Source organism: Symphalangus syndactylus, chromosome 20, assembly GCF_028878055.3.
Source record: "Symphalangus syndactylus isolate Jambi chromosome 20, NHGRI_mSymSyn1-v2.1_pri, whole genome shotgun sequence".
Lineage (NCBI taxonomy): Eukaryota > Metazoa > Chordata > Mammalia > Primates > Hylobatidae > Symphalangus > Symphalangus syndactylus.
Genome location: NC_072442.2, coordinates 52,701,123 through 52,726,324, shown reverse-complemented (window position 1 = coordinate 52,726,324; position 25,202 = coordinate 52,701,123). Strand labels below are relative to the sequence as shown.

The following is a 25,202-nucleotide window of genomic DNA, read 5'->3' as shown; positions in this document are numbered from 1 at the left end:
TGCCTTAGCCTTCTGAGTAGCTGTGACTACAGGCGCCCGCCACTGCACCCGGCTAATTTTTTTTTGTATTTTTAGTAGAGACAGGGTTTCACTGTGTTAGCCATGATGGTCTCGATCTCCTGACCTCGTGATCCGCCCTCCTCGGCCTCCCAAAGTGCTGGGATTACAGGTGTTGGCCACTGCACCCGGCCTGTGGCTCCTATTTTCATACTGCTTGGTGTGACACAGATGGAAATGTTTCAGAACCTGGCCCCTCAATAACAGCCTGTAAATGCTTGTTTACCCTGTTTCTCACCTCAGCCTTTTAGGTGGGGGTTATTTGCACTATCCTTTAACAGAGCTTCAATAGCAACTCTTTTGTTTGATCATTATGACAACCCAATAAAATATATTAGTGCCTCAAGTATGTGAAGCAGAATTCAAGGCCAAAAAAATGTATGTGGCAAGTTAGGTGGGTGGTCAGAAGAACTTGGCAACAGAGCCCAGCCCTTCCTGGGCTGTCCTAACCGGAGCACATAATTGCTGGGGAGAGTCAGGCTTTGCACGTGCTCCCACGGGACCCTATCCTTGGACAGGATCAAAGCCCTGTCATTTCTGGAGTGTGTGATATCTGCTGTCTCTTACTGCGCTGGTTATCTGTCTATTCCAGTTTTGATGAATGGCTCTGACTGGGGAGCAGCATCATCTGAGCTTAGAAATGTCCTCAGGGCCCTGTGGGCTTCCCTTTGAACAATAACGAGAGCTCTTGAATCTTGCACCAGCCTTTTGGAGCTGGAATGGAGGTTGCTTTCTCCTGGGCTGGGCTCTGTCTTTTTCTCTCGCTGTCACTGTGTAGCTTTTGATCAATGGCATTGGAGGAAAGGAAAATCCCTTATTCTTTTCCTGGGCATGTGGAAGCCCAGTCCTGCCTAGAATTCCAGTAGCCCTTTGAGTTTTGGAATCCTAACTCTTAATAAGTCAACAGACTGCTGCATCTGTTTTTACCTTCGTAATCTTTTAAATTGGTTTTAATTATTTAAGTAGTACAAGTATTATAATATATGAAAATATTCTCAACTGAAAGGTCTTCTTGACCAAACTCTTCTTCGTTGCAACAGTAGTTCCTGGGGGAAGTCATCGACATCAATTTGACACAACTTTGGCTCTTTCTCTACGAATACTTGCATGCCTGTGGATGTCTATATGCAATTACAGAGTTTTTTGGTGTTTGTTTTCATAATGATGACATGTTGTGTGTGCACCTTACTCTTTTCATTGTCTTGGAGATCTTTCAAAGACTCTTCATTTTCTAACTCATGATTTTTTTAACTGCTGCAAAATATTTCATTGTGAGGATATACCATAATTTATTTTCCCTCATAGAAATGCTACAGTGAATGTCCTTATTTATTTTCCTCTGAGTATATGTTCACTGTTTTTCCAAGATATAGTAGATAAGCACTCAAACATATATATAGTGTCATTACGCTAGAGGTGTTACAATTTTTAAATTACTTTTAATGGCAAAAATTACAATTACTTTTGTATCAACCTAATACATTCTGCCACAAAATGGCTGGTCACAAAAGGATTATAATAATAATATTATTATTATTCCTATGAACGGTGTCTGCAGGTAGTTATCGCTTATTTGTTCTGCTGACATTATCCAGTTTTTTTGAATTTTGCCTATTTGCTGAATGAAAATTGGTGTCACCCTCCTCATGGGTTTCACTTGCATTTCCTTGGTTGCTAGTGAGGTTGAGCACCTTTTATGATGTTTATTGGCTGTTCATTTCTCCTTTGCTAATCACATGGCTTTTAAATTTTATACTTAGCTGTTTTCTCTTTGTTCTGTCTGTAATTTAATTTTGTTAATGATGTGAGCCAGAGATTTAATTTTATGTTTTACCAAATGAATAGCCAATGCTATGTATTGTCTGTTGTGTTTTTCCCCACTGGTTTATATGATGTTGTGTATTATCTACTAAATTTACATGTATGCTTCCAAAGTCTTAATTCTGTCCTATTCTTTTATTTTTCTTTCATGATTAATACCATATTTTTGAATTGCTAAAACTTTATAATATAAATATAAGCTTTGTATGTCTATAACTAAAATACATTGTATTAATTATAATTATATATTATATAATTATAAGCATTTGAACATATATAGTTCTATAATTACATATTATATAATTATATATCATAGTTCTATATGTTCTATAATTATATATTATAAAGTACATAATTATTAATTATATATTTAATTTATACCATATACTATAATAAGCAAAATATAGATATATGTTTTAAATCTGGTAGGTGATATCTTGACTCATTGGTTTTATTTGTTTTTCTGATTTTCTTTTTGTTCATTTGTTCGTTTTGGTTTTTAGTTGCTGTTGTATTTACTTCAAATATTTTCTTATCTGTCATTGCTCATTGTTTTTTAGATGAATTTTAATTGATTTTTTTTCCAGTTCCAGTTGCAATATGGATGAGGATAGCATTGGATTTGTAGATTATTTTGGATGAAATTGGCATCTTTATAACTTTGAGTGTTTCTATCCAGGAACTTAGTATGTTTCTGTTTCTTTAGTACTTCTTTTATGTACTTGAATAAAATTTGTCTAACTTGTTGATGTCCCCACAAAGAACCAGACATTTTTATTAAATTTTATTAAATTTTTATTAAATTAACCAGACATTTTATTAAACCAGACATTTATTTTAATACTTGTTTCTGTCTTATTAGTCTGTGCTTTTATCCATATTGAGTCAATTAATTTTGGACTTACTTCGTTGTTTTTTTTTTTTTCCTAGCTTCTTGAGTTGAAAGTTTAGTTCACTCTTTTTAAGGATTTTTCTAGCAAATGCTTAGAAGTGTATACATTGTCCTTTGAGAACTGCTTTGGCTACAACCCACAGGTGTGCTATGTGGCTTTCAATATAATTCCTTGCTGAAGAAATTTTTACTTTTCATCTTGTTTTTTTTAATCCAAGGAATTATCTGGAACACTGTTTTTAAATTTCCAAATTTATTCTGGGTAGTTTGTTTTTAATGTCTAATTTCGGTTTGCCTTTAGTTATATGTTGAGCCTACATCATTTCCACTTCAATATTTATTGAGATATTCTTTGTTGCCTTATAATCAGTTTGAAAAGCTGTCCCATGTGTGTTTGAAAATAACAAAAAAGCTGTCCCATGTGTGTTTGAAAATAACTTATGGTTTTGCTGTATAGAAAATTTGTGTCTTTTGCTATATAGACACAAGTTTTTATATTAGGACAAATTTGTTAATCCTCGTATGTAATCTATATTCTTTCTTATTTTTGGTCTACCTGACATCTATTTTGAGGTAGGAAGCTAAAGTCTTCCACTGTCATTGTGGTTTTAACAATTTCTTCTCATATTTTGATGATTTCTTTATTTTTACTTTTCCAGACCATGTTATTATATGCGTAAACACTTATTTTCTTCAGTCATAGATCATGTAAACCAGAAGTAAAGATCAAATAAACCAAATCTTTCCTCTATGAAACAACCAAACAACTCTCTGGCTACTTTCATTCTTTCAACATAAATTCTATTTTTTATTATTAATTTATCTTCTTTCTTTTTTGTTAATATTTGCCTGAAGCTTCTTTTCAAAATCTTTTTTGGTTTTGACTGTTGCTTGTCTTAGGTGGTGTATCTATTATATTACAATATAGCTACAATGTCTTTTTTTTTTTTTTTTTTTGAGACAGAGTCTTTCTCTGTGCCCAGGCTGGAGTGCAGTGGTGTGATCTTGGCTCACTACAACCTCCACCTCCTAAGTTCAAGCGATTCTCTGCTTCAGCCTCCCGAGTAGCTGGGACTACAGGTGCCCACCACCACACCCGGCCAGTTTTTTTGTATTTTTTGTAAAGATGGGGTTTTGGCATGTTGGCCAGCCAGCCAGGCTGGTCTTGAACTCCTGGCCTCAAGTGATCCACCCGCCTCAGCCTCCCAAAATGTCTTAATCAAAGATAAAATTCCATATCTTATGAGTGCCTTGAACCCAGTCAACCACGTGTAATGTGGTTGATGATATACTTAGACTTACTGTCTTAATGCATGTGTTTTATTTATCGTGCTTATGGTTGAAAACCATCTTCTTCATCTCTGGATCATCAGAGTCAACCAGAGGGCTTGGCTCAAAACAGCAGGTATTCAACAAATGCTCATTGAATAAAAATGTCCTTGATCCTCTAATTCCGATTTGATTCGAGAAACAACTTATGGCGAACAGCTCAGTTGTAATAGGGTTGGGACTAAAATTCAAGTTATTGTTGAAAGATATTTCAAGAAGTATTTAGGTTATATTATTAAATATTAGACACTTTCTGTTTATATAGATTTAACATATAAAGATTTTAAGTTTTCTGTATATGTGAGGTCTCGTAGTAGTTTCTGCTGAAAATGACAGGGGCACGGGGATAAGGCTGAAGACAGTATCTCAGGATTGGAGAAGGAAATCTAAGATATTGTCTCCACCTCATGAGCGTACACATGGAAGGACATTTCCCAGCCAAAGTGAATCCCTTTATTTGTTTTAGTTTCAGATTTGGGTCTCAGATTTCTTTGTAATTCCAGCTGCATCTACCAAAGTGCTAGATAATTTTTTTATTTCAAGCAAATAATATTATGGGAACATTATCTTTATTGCAAAGTGATCCTCCAGAAGAACCACTATGCTGGATAAAGACAAACATTTAATTAAGGTTATGTAAGAGTGAAATCAGGATGGCTCACAACCCATTAGCCGTCATTTTCTTACTTTAATTGACAAAGAAGTTGAAAAAATAAAAGAAGCATATGTTGTGCTTGAATATGAAGAGTACTAGACTAGAATCAAAGGCCTCTTAGATTTGGCTGTGTCATTTGGGCTCATGAAAACACCTCTGGAAATCTCTTTCAATGCAAAGGAGCTGGACTAGTTGATCTCTCAGGTTTCTTCCAACTCTAAAATATCTCCAGTCTGTGCCTTGGAAACATCTTAGGTGAAACTCTAGTAACAGTTAACCTAATTGGCACCCTTAAAATTCTGCCATGAGCTGCTTACAACTCAAAACAAGTTTATCTTACTCAGTTATTAATTATAAACCATCCAGATTTCAGAGCTGTGAGTACTGGGTGAAGCATTGAAGGTATGCTTTTGAAGCCATTACATATGGCAGTTACTGAGCTGAAAGGATTAAATGCTGCAACTTCCCCAGTTGCTCTTCCTCCATGAGAGCAGTGCCTGCCCCCAGCATTCTGTGGCACTTGGAAGACAAGACAGAGGCCAAATGCAGATTTTTACCCTGGGCTTCCCTCTACAGTGTGGAACTCAGGTTGTTTCTTCTTTCCTCCCTGAAATGACATGAATTTGCAGCAGATGGTGAATGAAGAAACCACAGGAGGCACTGTCTTCTTGCCTGAATTTCAGTTGGAAGCTTGGAGATTTGGGGTTCAACAGAGATAAGGAAGTGTAAGCCTTCATCCTGTCTGGTGGTTTGCGATCACACATCGCTCTGTGCTGAGGCTAATGGCCATGATCAGAGTTGACCAAAAAAAAAAAATACAGGTTGCCCAAGCAAATGGATTTCCATATCCATAGAGCACACCTTTCTTCATCGGTATTTTCTTCCATTCTTCTAAAAAATTAGTTTGGGCTCTAACAGCCATTCCCATGATCTTTACCTCTCCTTGGGGAATGCAGATAATTTGAACAGTGGTTTTAAACTATTTTTCTTGGAATGCAGAAGTTCCAATAAGCCCTTCAAAGACCCCTGAGGGCAAGGAGAGGGAAGGCAGTAGGCAAGGCTCAGGCCTTCTTTAACACAGACACATGTACATAAGTAACACATTTGCACCAACACTAGAAGGAAATTCAATATGTTTTAAAATGACTTTAACTTCTAGTGGTGGAACTATAGACATTTTTTTACAGCCCTTCCCTAAATGTTCACATGTGTTTTATATATATGTGTGTGTCATGTATTTGTATATGTGTATATACACACATATATCTAGAAACACATACATATATGTATGCATATTTGTACATACAGGTATATATGTATGTAATGTGTACATATCGGTACATATATGTGTTTGTATATGTATATATTGGTACATATATATGTATGTATATATGTATATATTTTTTCCTCCAAAAGAAACAAATAAAGAATGTCTTCTTAGATTGCAAAAGTGAATTGTCTGAGTTCTGCTAAGGAAAAAGGACTTCTGCTTCTGCTGCCTGTGAAGATTGTGCTGTCAGCAGTCACGGCCCCTCAGGCCCTGCACCTCGAGGCAGAGCCCTCCCCCGGCCATGGCCAGCTCTCCTAACCAAGTGTCTCTTTCCCCCAGAATGGCTGCAGTCTGTCCAGGCCACCATGATCCTGTCGATCATCTTCAGCGTTCTGTCTCTGTTCCTGTTCTTCTGCCAACTCTTCACCCTCACCAAGGGGGGCAGGTTTTACATCACTGGAATCTTCCAAATCCTTGCTGGTAAGTTGTGGATGGTAAAGTCCATGTGGAAGCGGGGCACATCCAAGCCTGCAGAATGATTAGTTTAGTAGAAGGACGTGGCCTCAGAATAACTGATGTTCGGGAGTCTTCTTAGACTGGATGCTTTCCATAAAGTGAGGGTGGGTGCTTGTGTGTGTGTGTACGTGTATGTGTCTTAGAACTTGGGACTTAGAACTCTCCCCTTCTCCCTGGAATGAGATGCATATGAAAGAGAACTTAGAGGATCTGGAAGGAAGGTCCCCACCCAAGCCAGTCATAGGATCAGGAATGAAACTGCATTCTGGACACATAATCAGAGGTGAATACTGAGGCTATCTGTAGAGCAAAGGTCATGCTTGAGAGCTGTTTCTGTAGATTACGTTATGCCTCCAGAAAATGGCCCCGATGTGCTAAGAACTGGCAAAGTAGTTATCAGGTATGTGTCTTCCACCAGTAGATAGTGATTAAGTCACACTGACAAATTCTCACCTTCCTTGTTTCCAGTTCCTAGATTCCACTGGGCTTTGACTGACTGTTGTCATCCTCTGGTATCTTCATTTTGGCACTCCTGTGTCACATATTGTCATTTCCAAACATGGGGCCATGACAACGCATGAAAACACATGAGAGGTCTCCTTAATCTCCTGCCTAAACTGTCTTCAAGTTCCCTCTTTAAATACATTATTAATATGCATAGTGTGCAGAGTCCTAGAAACTTCTATTACACAGGGTGACATCTTCCAACTTTGTCTCTGGATTCTGCCTAGCATCTTGCTTCATTAGCTCTTATATGTCTGTCTGTTGACTTACTGTTGACTGAGCCAGCAGGGCATTGGAGAGAAGTAAGAGCCAGATGTAGTGGTGGATTCTGTGGTCCAAATTCATAGATCACAAACTTCATATGTACCAGAGTATGTCTAGGTACTGTGAGATGTTCTCAATTCTGACCCTCTGAGAGGGCAAAGGATGTAGCATCTCTTCTCTGAGTTGATTGTCAGAATGCCCACGGTACCATTTCACCATTCTGTGCTCAGGAGCAGTCATTGGAAGGTTGAAAGCAGCCGATGTGTCTTTGATGGATATAATGCCTTAAATAGGGTTGTATGGGAAGACACAGCCCAAGGTTAGATGTTGGTGACCTTGTCTAGAAGCCAGAGAGTTCCCCTTTCCTGAAAAAAGGAAGTAAATGATTAACCACTTCTCATTAAACACTCAAATACAACATTTCAATACTCATGGTTTTGAGATTTCAAAACCAGACAGTGCTTTGCTACTTACCCATGTCTTATGACACCAGGCCAAGCTCCTGGATGGTTGCTGGCTCTGTTAAGTGACTAATTATGCAAGGAGATATCATTTCTAGGTACGTGAAAGTGAAGAGTTATCCTTACTCAATTTTCAGTTGTAATAAAGACAACTGTAACATATTCTGGGGTTTCTTTTTTTTTTCTTACTCGTTTTAGTTTGATATCAAATCAAATAATGATCATATCCATTGCATCAGTGGATACGCCCTCAAGATAATATGGATTTAGAACCAGAAGTTTCATAATGTATTTATATTGAAATGTTAGTTTCATAAGCGATGATTGGGTTTTCATGCTCATGTGTGAGATGTGCCTCCCTCAAACCTTGTTATGATTTGGCACATTACCCATCTGATGTGAAAAAAATTACATTTTATTTGTACAGGCTCGTTATTTTACTGATGAATAATTTGAGCCCATCGGGGGTAAATGAATGACCAAGGTCACCCAGCTCATGACAGGGACGATTGCGTGTTACACCGAATATAGTGAGGTACTTCTTATATTTTAAAGACAGAATGCACCAAAAAATTTAAAGAACACAAAATCCAAGGCAGAAGCTCTGCCTTTTATATTATCTTTTATTGGAACTGATTTACAATGGAAGGTCAATGCAAATTTGCACCATGTATTATTCTGAAGTTCCAAACATCTGCGATGAATACAAGCCTGTACCATAAGACCCAGTCACATTGAAAATATGGAGCCGAGAAGAGGTAAGCTGCTGTTGAACGGGCTCCTTGGGATAGCCAGTACCTTCATCTTCATTCCTCCTGCTGAGCTGTTTCGGCTTTAAGTCCTTTAACAGTGTCTTTTTAGCAACATCATTACATCATTTTAGGCCAAAACTCAAAGACCAGAGATAAGAACCCTGAAGTCACTCAGGTAACTGCACTGTGTGTTAAAAGTATTTCAGTTCAGCCAAACACTCTTCTCCTAGGTATTGCGATTTAAGTATATTTACTAATCCACTCTTGCTTCACTATTTTCATTCTCCTCCAAAGTCAATACAAGATGTTTAGAACTGTGCTGGAAGTGCAGAATTCCAAATGTAAAAGCGCATGACTGTCCTCTTTATCTCCTTTACATTTAGCTGCTTATCTCTCATGAGACTGAATTTTCATTTATCTGTTGGTCCACATTTGAATAGGAAATTATCTTGAATTTGAAATGCTGAGCTGTAATAGCAGTTGTAATTTGTAAGTCCTGAGAGTGTCCTGTCCTCTGTTGTTAATCCCAGTCAAGATCATCTGAGAGTTGGTCTCCAGGGAACCTCAGATCTCTAGGATGTTGCACTGGAAATGGCTGCAGGATCTTTCCACTAATTCTGAGAACTGAAAGAGTTAGGAACTCTACTTGGAGATTTCCTGGTTCCCTTATCATGTGACAGTTCTAAGTCAATTTTGTCATGTGGTCTTCTGACTCACAGACTAGTAAGAAGTTAGCAATTAGAGAGCTAAGTAGATTAGGGTTGTTGGAGATGAGAAACCCAGGTTTTGGGAAAACCTGGGAAGTGACAACTTAACATCAAGGAAGTAGTCAGAAAAGCTAAAACTGACAAACAGAAGGGAAGAAAAGAAAGAAGGGGAAGAAAGAGAGGGAGGACAGAAGGAAGAAGAAAGTAGCTCCATACTCATGGGATGTAAAATCTACAAGCGTGCATGCCCAGCAAATGCCTCTCCAATGCACTGGAGCATTTTAAGTGGAAACCACTAGAATCTCTGTGTAGCCTCTGCAAGTGGCTGTGAGAGCTGCATTATCTCTGCATAGCTTCCTCTTGGTGGGCCCAGCTGTGATCTTTATGGATGGCACACATGAGCTTTCAGGAAAAGCACATGAAAGATGCTAGGGCTCTTGGAGCTGACTGTAGGTTTGGGAGTTGTCTCTGTCTCCCTGCTCTAGATAAAAGCTCTGGGTGTCATGTGGGGTCTCCATGGTTTGCCAAATTATCTCTTCCTCACTCAGCCACAAGGCTGACAGTTAGGAACTATCTCTTCTTGATTGCATTAGGTTGGCTGCTTCCTGAATGCATATCAAAAGGCTCCTTCCTTTAGTTCAGTGCTTTCAACCTGAGCTGTGCATCAGAATCATCTGAGGTCCTTTTTAAAAAAAAAAAAAAAAAAAAATGACAGTGGGCTGGACGCAGTGGCTCATGCCTGTAATCCCAGCACTTTGGGAGGCTGAAGTGGGCAGATCGCTTGAGGTCAGGAGTTCAAGACAAGCCCGGCCAACATGGTGAAACCCTGTCTCTACTAAAAATAAAAAAAAAAGTAGCCAGGCGTGGTGGTGTGTGCCTGTAGTTCCAGTTACTTGGGAAACTGAGGCAGAGGAGAATCACTTGAACCTAGGAGGTGGAGGTTGCAGTGAGCCAAGATCGTGCCACTGCACCCTAAGCTGGGGGTGACAGAGTAAGACTGTCCCCCCCAAAAAAAAGGAAAAAAGAAAAAGACAGGCCTCATCCCTGGAGACTCTCATTTAATGGTTGTGGGATGGATCCACTGCCTAGGTGACTCTGATGTGCATTTAGGGTTGGGAACCACTGACATAGACATTAAACTGTCCCTAATCCCACTGTAAGGTTTTCTAGGATATTTCCCCGGAAATAACTAAACCACCTTCTTAGAGAAGGAACATCCTGATCCTGCGTCTGGACTTTGGAGTCATTCTTATTTTCAGAACCTACAGCCATCTATTCCTAGACAGTAGTTATCCATGCCTTAGCTCTGTTGGGTTGGGTTGCGCTAGACTGGAAAACATCAAGAAATTAATCTAGACACAGACCTAAAAGGAAGATTTGCACGTTTTGATTTATTTTACTGCTTACACCCAGCATCAAGCTCCATGTGGGGCACATAGAGGAGCCTGAATAAAACTATTGGTTGGATGATTAGATAATTGTGTTTCCTCAGCAAAATCAAACTCAAGTCAAATGTGTAGTTACTGGGATTAAGAACAGAAAGAGTAGAGGGGACTCCTGAGTGAGTTTCACTTTCTCTACCTTTTTGTTATTGTTGTTCATTTGTTTTGTTAATAGAAAGATCAATGTAGCTATAGAGCATTTAAAATAAAAGGATTTGGGCCAGGTGTGGTGGTGAATGCCTATAATCCCAACACTTTGGAAGACTGAGGTGAGAGGATTGCTTGAAGGCAGGAGTTCGAGACCAGCCTGGGCAACAAAGCAAGATGCCATCTCTACAAAAAATTATTTAAAAATTAGCCGAGTGCCTTGGAGCATGCCTGTGGTCCCAGCTATTCAGGAGTCTGAGACAGGAGGATTGCTTGAGGCTGGGAGGTCAAGACTACAGTGAACTATGATCAGGCCCCTGCGCTTGCTCCCGCCTGGGTGACAGAGACTCTGCCTCTCTAGGAAAAAAAAAAAAAAAGAATTTCGTGGGCGGGATTAATAAAAGTTCAGTGCCATCCTGTTCAGAGTGATTCAAAGATGGCTTATGTCAAATACCACGTTTAGAAATTTTTGTTAGGGATGAATGATTATGGATGTCTCACTGGCCATGCCCAGATCAGTCAGTGCTATGGGTGGCTTTCTAGGGAGGAATGGTCACTTGGATACTGAAAATGAAAAAGGAGTGGGCTTCAATCACAGAAACACAGAGAAGGTTCTTGCTTTCAGAGGAACAGGCCTCACAGCCCCTTCCTGCCCTACCTTGTTGCCCTAAGGATGAAGGGGGAGGGCGACAAAGGTACCCACTCATCAACCCAACATCATAGCTGCACCTTCCAGTGACCACCCTGGTGGTCTCACTGACATCCCTTTCCAGCCAGCTTCTCTCTGGCTTCTGCCCCAGGCTCTCAAATGAAAGTGCTTTTGCTGAGGTCACTAAAGTACACTTTGAAGTCTTTAATTTGTTGGATCACTCTGCTCCTTTCAATACTGTTAACTACTCACTCTTTGAAGCTTTATTCCTCTGGCTTCTGAGACATCGCCGTGTTCCCACTTGCCTCAGCGAACACACCAGGTGGCCATGCTGGCCTCTCCTCTCTCCCTCACCCCACAGCCCGCCTTCTACTGAGTCCTGCATTTGGGTAGCATCCTCCGTAGGCATTACACCCATTTCTTTTGTCTTGACTCACTAACCCCAGTGCAGCTATGCAAAGGCCTCCTCATGCACCTTCCAGCTACCTGCCTTGTCCCTGCCCCTGAATCCATTTTCTGCACCGTGGCCAGAGTGATCATTCTAAAATGTGTGTCTGATCATGTTTCTCCTCTGCTGAAGTTTCCCCAGAGGCTTCTCATCACAACTTCTTCAACATGCTTAACATGTCATGTAAGGCCCTCTCTTTCCTGACCCTTAGGGAGATAATCGGCCTATTATATGAGAGTCCGAGTGGCTTCTCCAGTTCTCCAGGTTGGACTCAGCACCCGTCTATGCTCTTGGGGCATCTGGTGCATTTCCTTCTCTCTCTTGAAATTCCATCGGACTATATCGAAATTATATGCAAATGTCTGTCTTCTAGACACACAGTCCTTAAGGTAGGAGCCATGTCTCACTTATCTTGGTCCATCTAGAACAGCAGCTAGAACAGGGCCCCATGCAATAGGCACTCATTAAATGTTCACTGAACCAAAGGGAATGGAGATCATAAGGATGTACTGGGAATTCCCTCAACTGCTTCCTTTGACCTTGGCCCCTTGGGTGCTTCCTTCCAGAGGCTCTGGGCTCTAATCACTCTCATGGGGTTGCAGTCACTGTTAAAGGAGCTTAAGACTTTCTCTTCAAAAGAGCTTAAGGCAGAACTTGCAGGAAGTTGTTGCAGACTTACCCATCCTGAGACAGGGAGAAACTCTTGTAAGTTGAATGCCTAGCACATTTGTGTTGTCTGGACAGGGTCAGTGTCCTTCTGCTTAAAGATGACCTATGCTCCCAGACTCAGGCCCCTCCCAGGGAGTCCGGGTCATTGCCAAAGAGCAGAACATCTGCTTGTGCCTCAGGGCCTCACTTACCCTTGCCACAGGGACCTGGTGATACATCTCCACCTACTGGTTGCTGAGAAAGTGAGTCGCAGTCCACTTGTTAGGAGTATTTGGCTTTTGGAGATGACTGCTGGATAACATTAACTGTCTTGGGTTGCAGACAGAGGGAACCCATCCAAAGAATCATCCTTTTCTCTATTTCAGTGTACATCTATTGCTTTACATGCAGACAATCTTGTAATAATATATTCCCTAAAACATCAGTCTCCTGACAACAATCATATAAAATGCGTATCCTCTCTTTGGCTTTGTAGGTATCTAAGTTTACTGCTTATCACAGTTAAGCTTAGAGCCATTCACTTCTGAGATTCTACTAAGATGAAAGTCATACACATTAAACTGTGTAGTTAGTCACTGCACTTCTCTATACTGCCTCTTTCTGTCCCTCTTGTTCAAGGATGGAATCTGATATTTCCTCTTAGCCAGTGAAATCGGGGAGTAGCTGGTCCACTCAGCTCCTGAGGCATTTCTCATGCCAGATCTGGTTAGACAGCCCATTTGGGAGCCCTGTCTGCATGATGATAAGCGTTGCCTTGCCCTGCTAGCACTCCGTTAACACCTTGCTCTCTGCCAAGGTCATGTTTCCTTTTTTATAGCCCTGCTGTCATTAGGTAAGTCAGACAGAGCCCAAGAGACAACTTCAGTATTAATTAAAGACAAGAGTTAGCACTTTGGAGAGGCAAGCCATGGAACAATGGGGCAAGATAATTAAGGATCCTGGACCTCAAGGCAAATAAAGTGTGTCCCCAGCAGATCAAAACTGCTGTTTTCTGCAATCAACAATTAACCAGCAATGATTTCGCTCCTGACATGGCCATCTTTGCTGTCTTAACTTCCTGTAGGTGGCAGGTCCTGGATGCTGTCCCATTTTGGTTCCAAGACTATTGTGTGGCTCTCTTGACAGGGGCCAATCAAGCGGGAGTTTTCTCCTCTGAGTTGCAGGAAGACAGGCTTAACAGGGTGGTTCATGTGGCGTATTCCCACTTCTACACTGTCTTCAAACAAAGTTGCAGTGTCCAGTAAAACAGCAGCCCAAATAGCAGTGAGGTTAGATGTAGGTGGCCGGGGGGGCGGGTGCATTGGGAGCTCTGGAACCGCATGAATCCCACACGGCATACTGGATTTATAATAGAGTCACTCAGAGCTTCTCAAAGACCCTGTTTTCAGGGAGGAAACAGACCAGGCTTTGTGCAGCTCCAGGCTGGGGTGCTGACATCACTGGACCCCTCCTTGTTGGGGGATGCTGACTGTCATGTGAGCTGGGGCCATCAGTTTGAGCATGGCTGCTCCACAAGGTGGAGGCCTACCTTCTCTTTCCGACACTGAAGGGCTGCATTGGTGGGCCAGGGAGGGTGGCCTGACCCACCTGCGTGTCCAATGCCCTTTAGCCTTCTTTGGGCTTCAGATGCAACCTTGGGGCACCCAGGGAAATGGAGCTTGCCTTTGATGATCTTTCCCCTCCGCAGCGTGGCTTCCCACTCATACTGTCTGCTGCATCCTCATTTCCTCCTCACTTTCTTTTTTCCCCTCCACACATTTCTTTGTCTGCTTGGCAGTGCCCATGGGCATAGCTTGCTTCACCTGGTATGTGTCAACTCTGCTAGGGGGACCATAGGCCCCTGTGGTCTGCGTGGAGCTTAATCCTTTTATCATGGCGTGACTCCAATAATGGTAAAATGTCAGTTCACTTCCATTGGCTTCAGGTAATGCCACCACTCATTTGTAGAGTGGCACATAGATTTCCAAGGGCTTCCATACCCAGCCACCCTTGAAGTGAGACAGGTAGGTTTTTCTTGCAGCCTGAATGCCTGCTGGCCATGTAGTGTGGCCTGGGAATTGGTGACAGTTAAAGAAAGAGAAATAGGGCAGAAAATGTAAAGAAAACCCTCAGATATTAAGGCCTAGATGGCCAAGATTGGAAGGAGAGAGCAAGTCGTTTTCCTTGTTTCCGTATTTTTGAGCTACCTCCTTTCAATTCTGGACCTGGAAGCAGATTTCCTTCCAGAGGTAGAAATGTTCTTCCTACCCAGCATTTGTCAGCATCCGGGGTGGCAGAGAGGGGGCCGCTCTGCCACGGACTCTCCCTCACCCAGCTTGTCCCTCTCCTCCCCCAGGTCTGTGCGTGATGAGTGCTGCGGCCATCTACACGGTGAGGCACCCGGAGTGGCATCTCAACTCGGATTACTCCTACGGCTTCGCCTACATCCTGGCCTGGGTGGCCTTCCCCCTGGCCCTTCTCAGCGGTGTCATCTATGTGATCTTGCGGAAACGCGAATGAGGCGCCCAGACGGTCTGTCTGAGGCTCTGAGCGTACATATGGAAGGGAGGAAGGGAAACCAGAAAGCAGAAAAAAAAAAGAGCTAGCCCAAAATCCCAAACTCAAACCAAACCAAACAGAAAGCAGTGGAGGTGGGGGTTGCTGTTGATTGAAGATGTATATAATATCTCCGGTTTATAAAGCCTATTTATAACACTTTTTACATATATGTACATAGTATTGTTTGCTTTTTATGTTGACCATCAGCCTCGTGTTGAGCCTTAAAGAAGTAGCTAAGGAACTTTACATCCTAACAGTATAATCCAGCTCAGTATTTTTGTTTTGTTTTTTGTTTGTTTGTTTTGTTTTACCCAGAAATAAGATAACTCCATCTTGCCCCTTCCCTCTCATCTGAAAGAAGATACCTCCCTCCCAGTCCACCTCATTTAGAAAACCAAAGTGTGGGTAGAAACCCCAAATGTCCAAAAGCCCTTTTCTGGTGGGTGACCCAGTGCATCCAACAGAAATAGCCGCTGCCTGAACCTCTGTGTGAAGCTTTATGCGCACACGGACAAAATGCCCAAACTGGAGCCCTCGCAAAAACATGGCTTGTGGCTTTGGCATACTTGCCCTTATAGGTGGAGTATCTCGGTCACACATCTAAATGAGAAATCAGTGACAACAAATCTTTGAAATGGTGCTATGGATTTACCATTCCTTATTATCACTAATCATCTAAACGACTCACTGGAAATCCAATTAACAATTTTACAACATAAGATAGAATGGAGACCTGAATAATTCTGTGTAATATAAATGGTTTATAACAGCTTTTGTACCTAGCTAGGCTGCTATTATTACTTTGATGAATAAATCATAAAGCCTTCATCACTCCCACATTTTTCTTACGGTCGGAGCATCAGAACAAGTGTCTAGACTCCTTGGGACCGTGAGTTCCTAGAGCTTGGCTGGGTCTAGGCTGTTCTGTGCCTCCAAGGACTGTCTGGCGATGACTTGTATTGGCCACCAACTGTAGATGTATATATGGTGCCCTTCTGATGCTAAGACTCCAGACCTTTTGTTTTTGCTTTGCATTTTCTGATTTTATACCAACTGTGTGGACTAAGATGCATTAAAATAAACATCAGAGTAACTCACTGGTCTCTCTGGAGTTTTCGTGGGAACTTGGGTGTGGGTACAGGGTGCCTGTTGGAGCAGGATGAAGCGCTTCAGTGGAAAGCAAAGTTGAGCTGGAGATTTGGGTTACAGGATGGTGCTAAGGCACCAAAATCATAGCTGTTTTACAAGCTACAGGGAGCACATGATGCCTTCATGATGTCTGCACAAACGTTTGCTAATTGGAGACAGCTGGGAATTATAGCTGAAATGGAAGCTGTAAATGGACTGGAAGGCACTTGAGTATTCATTTAGTTCAATCCTCTCTGGTGCTCTGTTGTCTGATGACCCACATGGAAAACATGGAGGCATGTCATGAGCTGCCCTGATATACTGGGAATGTTGGTAGAAGCATCTCAGATCCCTAACCTTGAGGTATGATATGGTGAAAGGTCTGAATGATAGTGTCTTGAGGCCACACTTGCAGATAAAACATTGGCTGGCACCAACTAAGCTCCTAATGCTATCCTGAAGGAGAGAAAAGGCCACCATTGTCACCCAGCTCAGGGTTTCTGAGTTGTGTCTCATGCGTCCATATTTTTACCCATCGACCTTTTGTTGTGTGTCTGTAAAATAACAAGCAAATGATGTGCTTGATAGTCCTTAATATTTATTGTGCAACTATTTTGAATTGGGTACCAAACAAAAGAAGGAATGACATGTATCTTAACATCGAAAGGTCACATTTTAGTGAGAGGTACAAGTAAACCAGTCACTATATTATAATAGGGTTAAGAGCATAGAAATGAGAGCCTGGGTTTGAGCCTGTCCTTTGCTGCTTACCAGCCATAGGAGCCTGAAAAGGTTACTTAAACACTAAGATTCAGTTTTCTCATCTGTAAAACGGGGATGCCAATACCAAGGGTATAGGGCTATGGGGATTTAAAGGAAGTTATATGGATAAAGTGTTCAGCATAGTGACTAGTACCTAGAAAGACTCTATAGATTAGAGTGGTTATCACATATGTTCCGACAGAGGTGTATTTGAAAGAGCATGAAGGAGAGACATTGACTGTTATGTGGGATTCTCAGTATCAGTCTGCACATTGGAATCTCCCATGCAGGAATTCCCATTAGAGATTTCGATTCCCTGTATCCATGATGGGACCCACCCATCATGGTTTAAAGAACACTTCTGGTGATTACAGCATGCAACTGGGGATGACACCTCTGAGCTAGTGCAGGTCTCATACTTCAACATGCTAGTGAATCACCTGGGAATCCCATAGCATGCAGATTCTGAAACTTTAGGCCCAGGTAAGGATTGAGATTCTGCATTTCCAATTAGTGCCTGGGCGAGGTGGATGCTGCTTGTCCACTGACCACACTTTGAGTAGCAGGGGCCTAGCATAAAGCCACCTTCAGGTACCTTGTGCTCTTCTGTCTTCGGGTGTCTGTGACGGAAGGACTTCTCTTTCTGAGGTTTTCAGTAGTGACCTGTACTCTGCTTTTGACTCAGATAGCTGTAAGGCGGAACAGGTGGCCATGAGATGCATGCGAGATTAAGAAAACTAGGAATTTTATTTCATGAGCTGGTACTTTGAAAACATACGCTTTTATTTCATAAACTTTTCTAACATTTCATTAAAAATTAATAGGGATAAGAACAAAGAAGAAAACCAAAAGTGGCCCCTAAATCTCCCTACCCAGGTAACACTCTTGGCATTTTAAAAAACCATATATCTAGGATTATAACATCCTATCTTGTATCTAGAGGGAAAAATACAATCTGAAAGCCTCTTTCCAACCTACCCATAGTCTTTTGCCAAAGGTAACCATAAGACATAGTTTCTTATGATTTCTTCCAGGAAAAAAAATTTCCCACATATGTACATCCATCTATGTATTTTTAAAATGTACACAAAAGTGATCATACTACTCAGACTGTTCTGCACCTTTTCATTTAATGATAAAAACTTAAGATCATTCTATACTAGCATATACCTCATGCTTTTTAGTGAACACTATTTTATTCTTTCAAAATTCTGCATAGTATTTTATTGTATGTTGTACAAACCTTTATTTACCAGCCCTCCATTGATAGATATTTTGGTTTTGTCTAGTTTTTATTATTAATCAAAATATTTCTGTGGACATCCTTGTACATGAATATTGGCGAGTTTTTAAAAGTATGTCCAAATCTTAAATTCCTGGTACGGATGTTGCTAAAACAGAGGGCGTGTATATTTTGAAGAATCTAATAGGTATTTTCAGCTTAGTCTCCAAGAAAGTTACACCAACTGTTGACAGTTGAGCCTTACATTCTACATGTAACTCATGAAGTCCCCCCAAATAGAGAAGGGTTAGAATAAAACACTTGAGTAAAAACAGCTTATCTGCTATCAGTTCCTTGGGTCATGATTGTTATTGATCTCTCATCTATGGGGACAGCTTTGCTTCCTTGGGAACCTGTCTGCCTTGAGGACCTGCAATGATAGAAGGGACATTATACTGACCCTACACAAACAACAACAAAAAATTATAAAGAAATGCTATGAACAATTGTACACAACAAATTAGATACCTTAGATGAAATGGACAGATTCCCTAGACACAATTACTGAAACTGACTCAATATGAAATAGATAATAAGAATAGGCCTAGGCCGGGCACGGTGGCTCACGCTTGTAATCCCAGCACTTTGGGAGGCTGAGGCGGGCGGATCACGAGGTCAGGAGAGTGAAACCCCGTCTCTACTAAAAATACAAAAAATTAGCCGGGCGTGGTGGCGGGCGCCTGTAGTCCCAGCTACTCGGAGAGGCTGAGGCAGGAGAATGGCGTGAACCCGGGAGTCGGAGCTTGCAGTGAGCCGAGATTGCGCCACTGCACTCCAGCCTGGGCGACAGAGCGAGACTCCGTCTCAAAAAAAAAAAAAAAAAAAGAATAGGCCTATAATGTGTGAAAAGACTGATATATTAATACTACTAATATTAAATTATTCACAAATAAAAAAGCCCAGGCCCAAATGGCTTGACTACTGAGTTCTACCAAATATTTAAAGAAGAATTAATACCAATTCTTAACAAACTCCTCTAAAACATAGAAAAGTAAGGTAGGTAACAGTGGCCTCTTATGAAGCCAGTTCCCTTGATACCAAAACCAAAGATATCACAAGAAATAAAAACTACAGACCAATATTTCTTATGAATATGAATTCAAAAATTCTTCACAAAATAATAGCAAACTATTTCAGCTATATGTGAAAGCATTATACACCACAGACAAGTGGGATTTATCCTAGGAAGGCAAATTTGGCTCACTATCTGAAAATGAATGAATGTAAAACATAAACAGAATAAAAAGCAAAAATCACGTGATCATTTAAATAGAAGCAAAAACACATTTGACAAAATCCAATATCCTTTCATGATAAAAACACTCAACAGACTAGTAATGAAGGGGAACTCCCTCAACCCGTTAAAGGACAACTATGAAAAATCTATACCTAGCATCATATTTACTAGTGAAATATTAGATGCTTCCTCTCTAAGATCAGGAACAAGACAAGGATGTCTGCTCTCAACACCTCTATTTAACATTACACAGGGTGTTCCACCCAGTACAATTCAGCAAGAAAAAGAAATATGAGGCATCCAGATTTGAAAAGAACATAAAAACTATATCTATTAATAGACGATATCACCTTGTATGTAGAAAATCCTAAGGAATCTACTAAAAGCCTATTAGAACTAGTAAAGAAATTCAGTAATAATTAATATACAAAAATCAATTATACTTGGTGAGCTGATTCTAAAATTCAAATACTTGCAATTAAAAATTTAAAAATTAAATTAAAACAATTCTACTTATAATAGCATCAAAAAGGATAAAATAAATAGAAATACATTTAACTAAAGAACTGCAAAACTTATACTGTGAAAATTATAAAATATTATTGAAAGACATTTAAAAAGATTTAAATACGGCCGGGCGCGGTGGCTCACGCTTGTAATCTCAGCACTTTGGGAGGCCGAGGCGGGCGGATCATGAGGTCAGGAGATCGAGACCACAGTGAAACCCCATCTCTACTAAAAATACAAAAAATTAGCCGGGCGTGGTGGTGGGCGCCTGCAGTCCCAGTTACTTGGGAGGCTGAGGCAGGAGAATGGTGTGAACCCGGGAGGCGGAGCTTGCAGTGAGGTGAGATGAGCCACTGCACTCCAGCCTGGATGACAGAGCGAGACTCTGTCCCAAAAAAAAAAAAAAAAAAAAAGATAAATGTACCTTTCACAGCCTTACAAAATCAAACTCATTCTACATTCTGGAAATTATATAAAACTCAGTTTTGCTCTTGGTTTTGTTTTCTGACTGTGTTCATTAAATGTTTCTTTCTCTCCTACAATGCAGCATTTTCATTGGAATGCTTATAGGGTTGGTAGGGTATCCTTCAGAATAGCACTTTCTTTTTTTTTTTTTTTAATCTGTCTCACATTTTATTTTTATCCTGCCAAAATTTAAAGTCTATAACTTGGTAGAAAAAAAATCCAGAAAAGAAAGTTTAATTTTCATCTCACTTCATTTTATCTGGTAAAACCAGGACTTCAGGAATAAAGTAGAACTGTACATTTCTCCAATCTCTTCTGCTCCTTTCAGAAGTATCTCCAACTCAGGAGATATGGAAAGTACCTTCTTTTCTTAAATTATATGGTAATATTTTTTGTCTGTTACAAAAATAATAAAGACATGCTCAACACACAACCATATGACAATATGTCTTTTCGATCAACTCAGGAAATAATTCCTGAACTACTTTTTGTTCAGAGAAAAAGTGCAGGATCTAGCGAAGTAATGTGGTTGCTCAGGGTATCACTGAGCATGCCCAGTTTTTCCTATTCTTCTTTCCTTTCCCAAGTTTGTCAAGTGTCTCTGAGGACTCAGTCAAGTGTCTCTGAAGACTTACCCTTCCCATTATTCTACCAAACCTAAACCTAAATTCAGCCCAACTGGAGACATTAAATTCTCTAGGTTTTCAAGGATCACAGCATTAAGAGTCTAGACAGCCTTGAGACAAGTACCAAGTTTATATAACATTAGTTAATAAAATAAATGGTCACAAGGACTCTTCCGTTCAGTGTAGATTAACAACTATTTGCACACAGGCTTAAGCAGGACGAGCAAAGTGGAAAAATATTTCGCTAGTAGTATTTGTTCGTGTCCCAAGAAAATCTAGAAAAGAACATCTTTTTAATTGACATGTCAATAAATATAAACTGCTATATTATTTATAATGTTAAGCTACCTGAAGCATGCCTCCCCTGATTCTGTGGCATTCTTTGGAAGAGATCATGGTTGTATTCATAATATCTGTAGTCTTCACGTGCACGATCTCCAAGTGGCCGCTTTCTCTGACCATCAAAAAAAATGTCTGAATAATAATATCGGGAACCAGAGTCTCCATTTTCAACAGCAAAACTAACTTCCGTTACAAATGACTGAGAAGAACCATACTCTCTAGGGACATCTGCTAGACTTCTGGCAAGATAAGAAGGTGCAGATAATCTGTTGCTTTCTCTTCTCATTATTTCATGAGGTGTTCTTTGAATTGGAGTTCTAAGGAAACTCTGGTTTCTTGAAACTACTCCATCTCCAGAAGTTGAAAAGGCATTAGGGCTTGAATCTGGAAGACAGATATCAGTTCGTCTTGGAATTGTTGGACCATGCCGGATGAATGAAGGCATAAGATTCCGAAGCAGAGGCGACGTCTCCTTCTTCACGTACTTCCCCTGCACCTCAGCCGGCTTGGACACTTCGTTTTTGGTTTTCTTTCTGGACAGCATCCTTCTCGACGAGGCCCGAGGCCGCGCTGAACTGCCTCTCTAGGTCTCCGCCCCGGTCGTCTCCGCCGGCGCCGCCGCCGCCTCGTTCCCTCCCGAGCCGCCGCCTCCGCCGCCGCCTGTCCGGAGCCCGGGGTCGCCCGCAGGGACTGCCGCATGTTCAGGGCGCTAAGCGCGCCGGCCGCCGCTCAGTCGCTGGTCAGTTCCTTCCCGGAAGTCGGCCCGCTCTGCGACGCTGCTCGGGGACGCCGTGAGGAAAGCCCAGCGACGCCGGGCCAGGGCCATGGTCCGCCGCGGGCCGCCGGGTAACCGCTACCACTACCGCCGCCGCCGCCTACATCCCGTAAACTTTCCCCGCGGCCGCTGGGAATTCTGGGAAGCTCCCAGAATAGCACTTTCTAAGGGTCCAAGCCAGAGACCTGTTTTAGGAAATGGTTCATGTAAGCCTAGCAATCCCAGGTAAAGATATTTTTAGGCCTTTCCCCAATAAAATGCTATAATCTGATGCTCTCTTAAAAGCATTAGCCTAAAAAGTCCTATTGGAAACAATGTGCCAGTTTATAAAGTTGCTGCAGTCACCCTTGTCCCTTAAAGCTCTACAAACAGTACATGTAGTAAAGGGTAAATCTCACCATTTTTACTGTGGCTGACACAAGAAATGTGTCTGATTTTTTGTTTTGTTTTATCTGAGACAGGGTCTCGCTCTGTTGCCCAGACAATCATGGCTCAATGTGGCCTTGACCTCCCCAGCTCAAGTGATTCCCTTATTTCAGGCTCTTGGTAGCTGGGACCACAGACATTGCACTACCACACTTGGCAATTTTAAAAAAAATTTTTTTTAGAGACGATTGTTGGCAAAGCATACCTCTATCTTTATGATGTGTTTATGATCCAGCTATTTTCTTATGGACACATGGAAGCCATCGCCTCAATATCATGCTGTTTTGCCACAGCTACAATTGTTGTAAAGGAAACATTTCTTTAATTTCTAGGTGACATGGTGGTAGTTGATATTAAAGAAAGCTTTAAGTAGTAGAGATGAAAATAGAGTAAGTGAGTCATCTCCAGGGAACATATCTCATTTGCAGCTAAGAGGAACTGTTTGTGAAAAGGCTGATTGGACGTAAGGGCTGAGGTTGCAATAATGAGCTCCCTGGCATTTCTGGAAGAGGAGCTTCCATTTCAGGACACACAGGGCCCTGATCGGCTGCAGGTGACCAGGCTGCCTAATCCATGGAGAGGAATCAGCAGACAGTGATGACTTCTGACATAGAGGAACTAAAGGGAGAAGACACTGGTCAGGACATAGTGGATGTGACAGAATTCTATTGTATCTACTTAATGTAGATACTTGCTTTGAGTAGGAAAAATGAAGAATGTTTCTGCCCTGATTCTCAGACCAATTTAGGCTACTGTTCACACTGAGCTGCGATTCAGTGTGGCAGAAAGGGTTACAGAACACTGGAAATAAATTTGTACTTTAGAAAGCTGTGGCTGGGCATGGTGGCTCACGCCTGTAATCCCAGCACTTTGGGAGGCTGAGGCAGGAGGATCACTTGAGCCCAGGAGTTCATGACCAGCATGGGCAACATAGCAAAACCTTGTCTATACAATTTTTTTTTTTTTTTTTGAGATGGAGTTTCACTCTTGTTGCCCAGCCTGGAATGCAATGGCGTGATCTCAGCTCACTGCAACCTCCACCTCCCAGGTTCAAGCGATTCTCCTGCCTCAGCCTCCTAAGTAGCTGGGATTACAGGTATATAGAAAAAAAAAATTTAACATTAGCCAGGTGTGGTTGTGCACACCTGTGGTCCCAGCTACTCAGGATTTGAGATGGGAGGATCGCTGAAGCCAGGGAGGTTGATGGCTGCAGTGCCACTGCACTGCCACTGCACTGCCACTGCACTGCACTCCTGATTGATAAACTCTGCCCTTAGTTTTGCTAGATGAATAAGTTTTTATAAAGTTTGCTTTAAGAAACAAAACCATAAATTGGGAGAAAGACCCACCTCTTTGCTGTGTTGTTCGAGTTCATAAATTTATCGAAGGTTCCATGTGCATGTGTGGAAGCTGAAAATTGGTTTTCTGTTTCCTTTCTATATAAATAGGCTACACGGCAGTACTTATGTCTTTGATTCTGTGCTTTCTTTTTTAGGGGCCATCTACATGCAGTCTTGTATTTGTAGGGAATAATAAATTTCCCTTTAACGTTAGAACCACTATAGTTTCTGTTTTATAGAACAAAATAAATATTGGTTCTGAAACCTACCTTTCCAGTAATTTTCCATATCGGCACTTATGTGAGGAAGAAAGAGCTTGGGATTTTGGATTGAAAAGTTGATAGGATGAAGCTTAAAAACCTGGCTAACCCACTTTATTCTTTTGCGTGTTTTTGGTGTCAAATCCAAGAAATCGTTGTCAAATCCAATGTCATGAAGATTTGCCCCTGTTTTCTTCTGGGAATTGTACTTTTAGCACCTACATTTAGTTCTTTGATCCATTTTGAGTCAAGTTTTGTATGTGGTGTTTGGTAGGGGTCCAGCTTCATTCTTTTCATGTGTGTTAGGAGTGCAGTTTATGGACATGCCATCATAATTAGTTTGTAAGAGTGGATGTCTGCCAAAATGCCCAGAACACCCAAACTTGCTTAGACCAGCTGTGTTGGCATGTTCCGAGGTGAGATGACATCACACAGTAGGGCACGCTGACCTCCAAGATAACCAGACATGGGTAGATACTCATGAAGTGACTATGAAAAGAGCAATTGGCCAGGCGTGGTGGCTCACGTCTGTAATACTAGCACTTTGGGAGGCCGAGGCGGGCAGATCATCTGAGGTCAGGAGTTCGAGACCAGCCTAGCCAACATGGTGAAACCCCCATCTCTACCAAAATTACAAAAAAAAATTAGCCGGGCATGGTGGTTCATGCCTTTAATCCCAGCTACTCAGGAGGGTGAGGCAGGAGAATCACTTGAACCCAGGAGGCAGAGGCTGCAGTGAGCCAAGATCATGCCACTGTACAGAGTGAGAGTCCATCTCAAAAAAAAAAAAAAGTCTCAGTCGGCTCGAACTGCTCCACTGAGACACACACACCTTCAAGGACTAGAGGCTGTCCCTCAGAAAGGGACTTGGAGTCAACTTTGCTGTCTCCTCGATGAGACTCTTTGACCTCAAGACTCCAACCCTGATTGA

The 25,202-nt window shown here is 41.4% G+C and overlaps 2 protein-coding genes and 1 pseudogene across 6 annotated transcripts in view; 2 read left to right on the top strand and 1 right to left on the bottom strand.

Annotated features, from left to right (window-relative positions):
• Window positions 1-16,218, top strand: part of PMP22 (peripheral myelin protein 22) — a 35,674-nt gene extending 19,456 nt beyond the window's left edge. For all 3 annotated transcript variants that reach the window (XM_055255868.2, XM_055255866.2, XM_055255867.2), the window contains exons 4-5: window positions 6,364-6,504; window positions 14,919-16,218. In XM_055255868.2, the coding sequence (XP_055111843.1) occupies window positions 6,364-6,504; window positions 14,919-15,082 (305 nt within the window). In that variant the 3' untranslated portion in view covers window positions 15,083-16,218. The remainder of the gene's footprint in view (window positions 1-6,363; window positions 6,505-14,918) is intronic.
• On the bottom strand, window positions 6,498-22,372 carry LOC134735252 (protein salvador homolog 1-like). 3 transcript variants are annotated; one of them, XR_010118240.1, is made up of 2 exons: window positions 21,477-22,372; window positions 6,498-7,673 (listed from the first exon to the last, which is right to left on the bottom strand). XR_010118240.1 is itself a non-coding variant. In XM_063629422.1 (2 exons), the coding sequence occupies exons 1-2, from the start codon at window positions 22,012-22,014 to the stop codon at window positions 17,693-17,695; spliced, it is 546 nt and encodes a 181-aa protein (XP_063485492.1). In that variant the 5' UTR covers window positions 22,015-22,372; the 3' UTR covers window positions 16,138-17,692. The 3 variants fall into 3 exon arrangements, 2 of the variants coding, with proteins under 2 accessions (XP_063485492.1, XP_063485491.1); XM_063629422.1 differs by lacking the exon at window positions 6,498-7,673 and adding an exon at window positions 16,138-17,700; XM_063629421.1 differs by lacking the exon at window positions 6,498-7,673 and adding an exon at window positions 17,771-18,663.
• Window positions 8,072-8,168, top strand: LOC129470866 (uncharacterized; annotated as a pseudogene).
• Window positions 22,373-25,202: the final 2,830 nt, after the last annotated feature.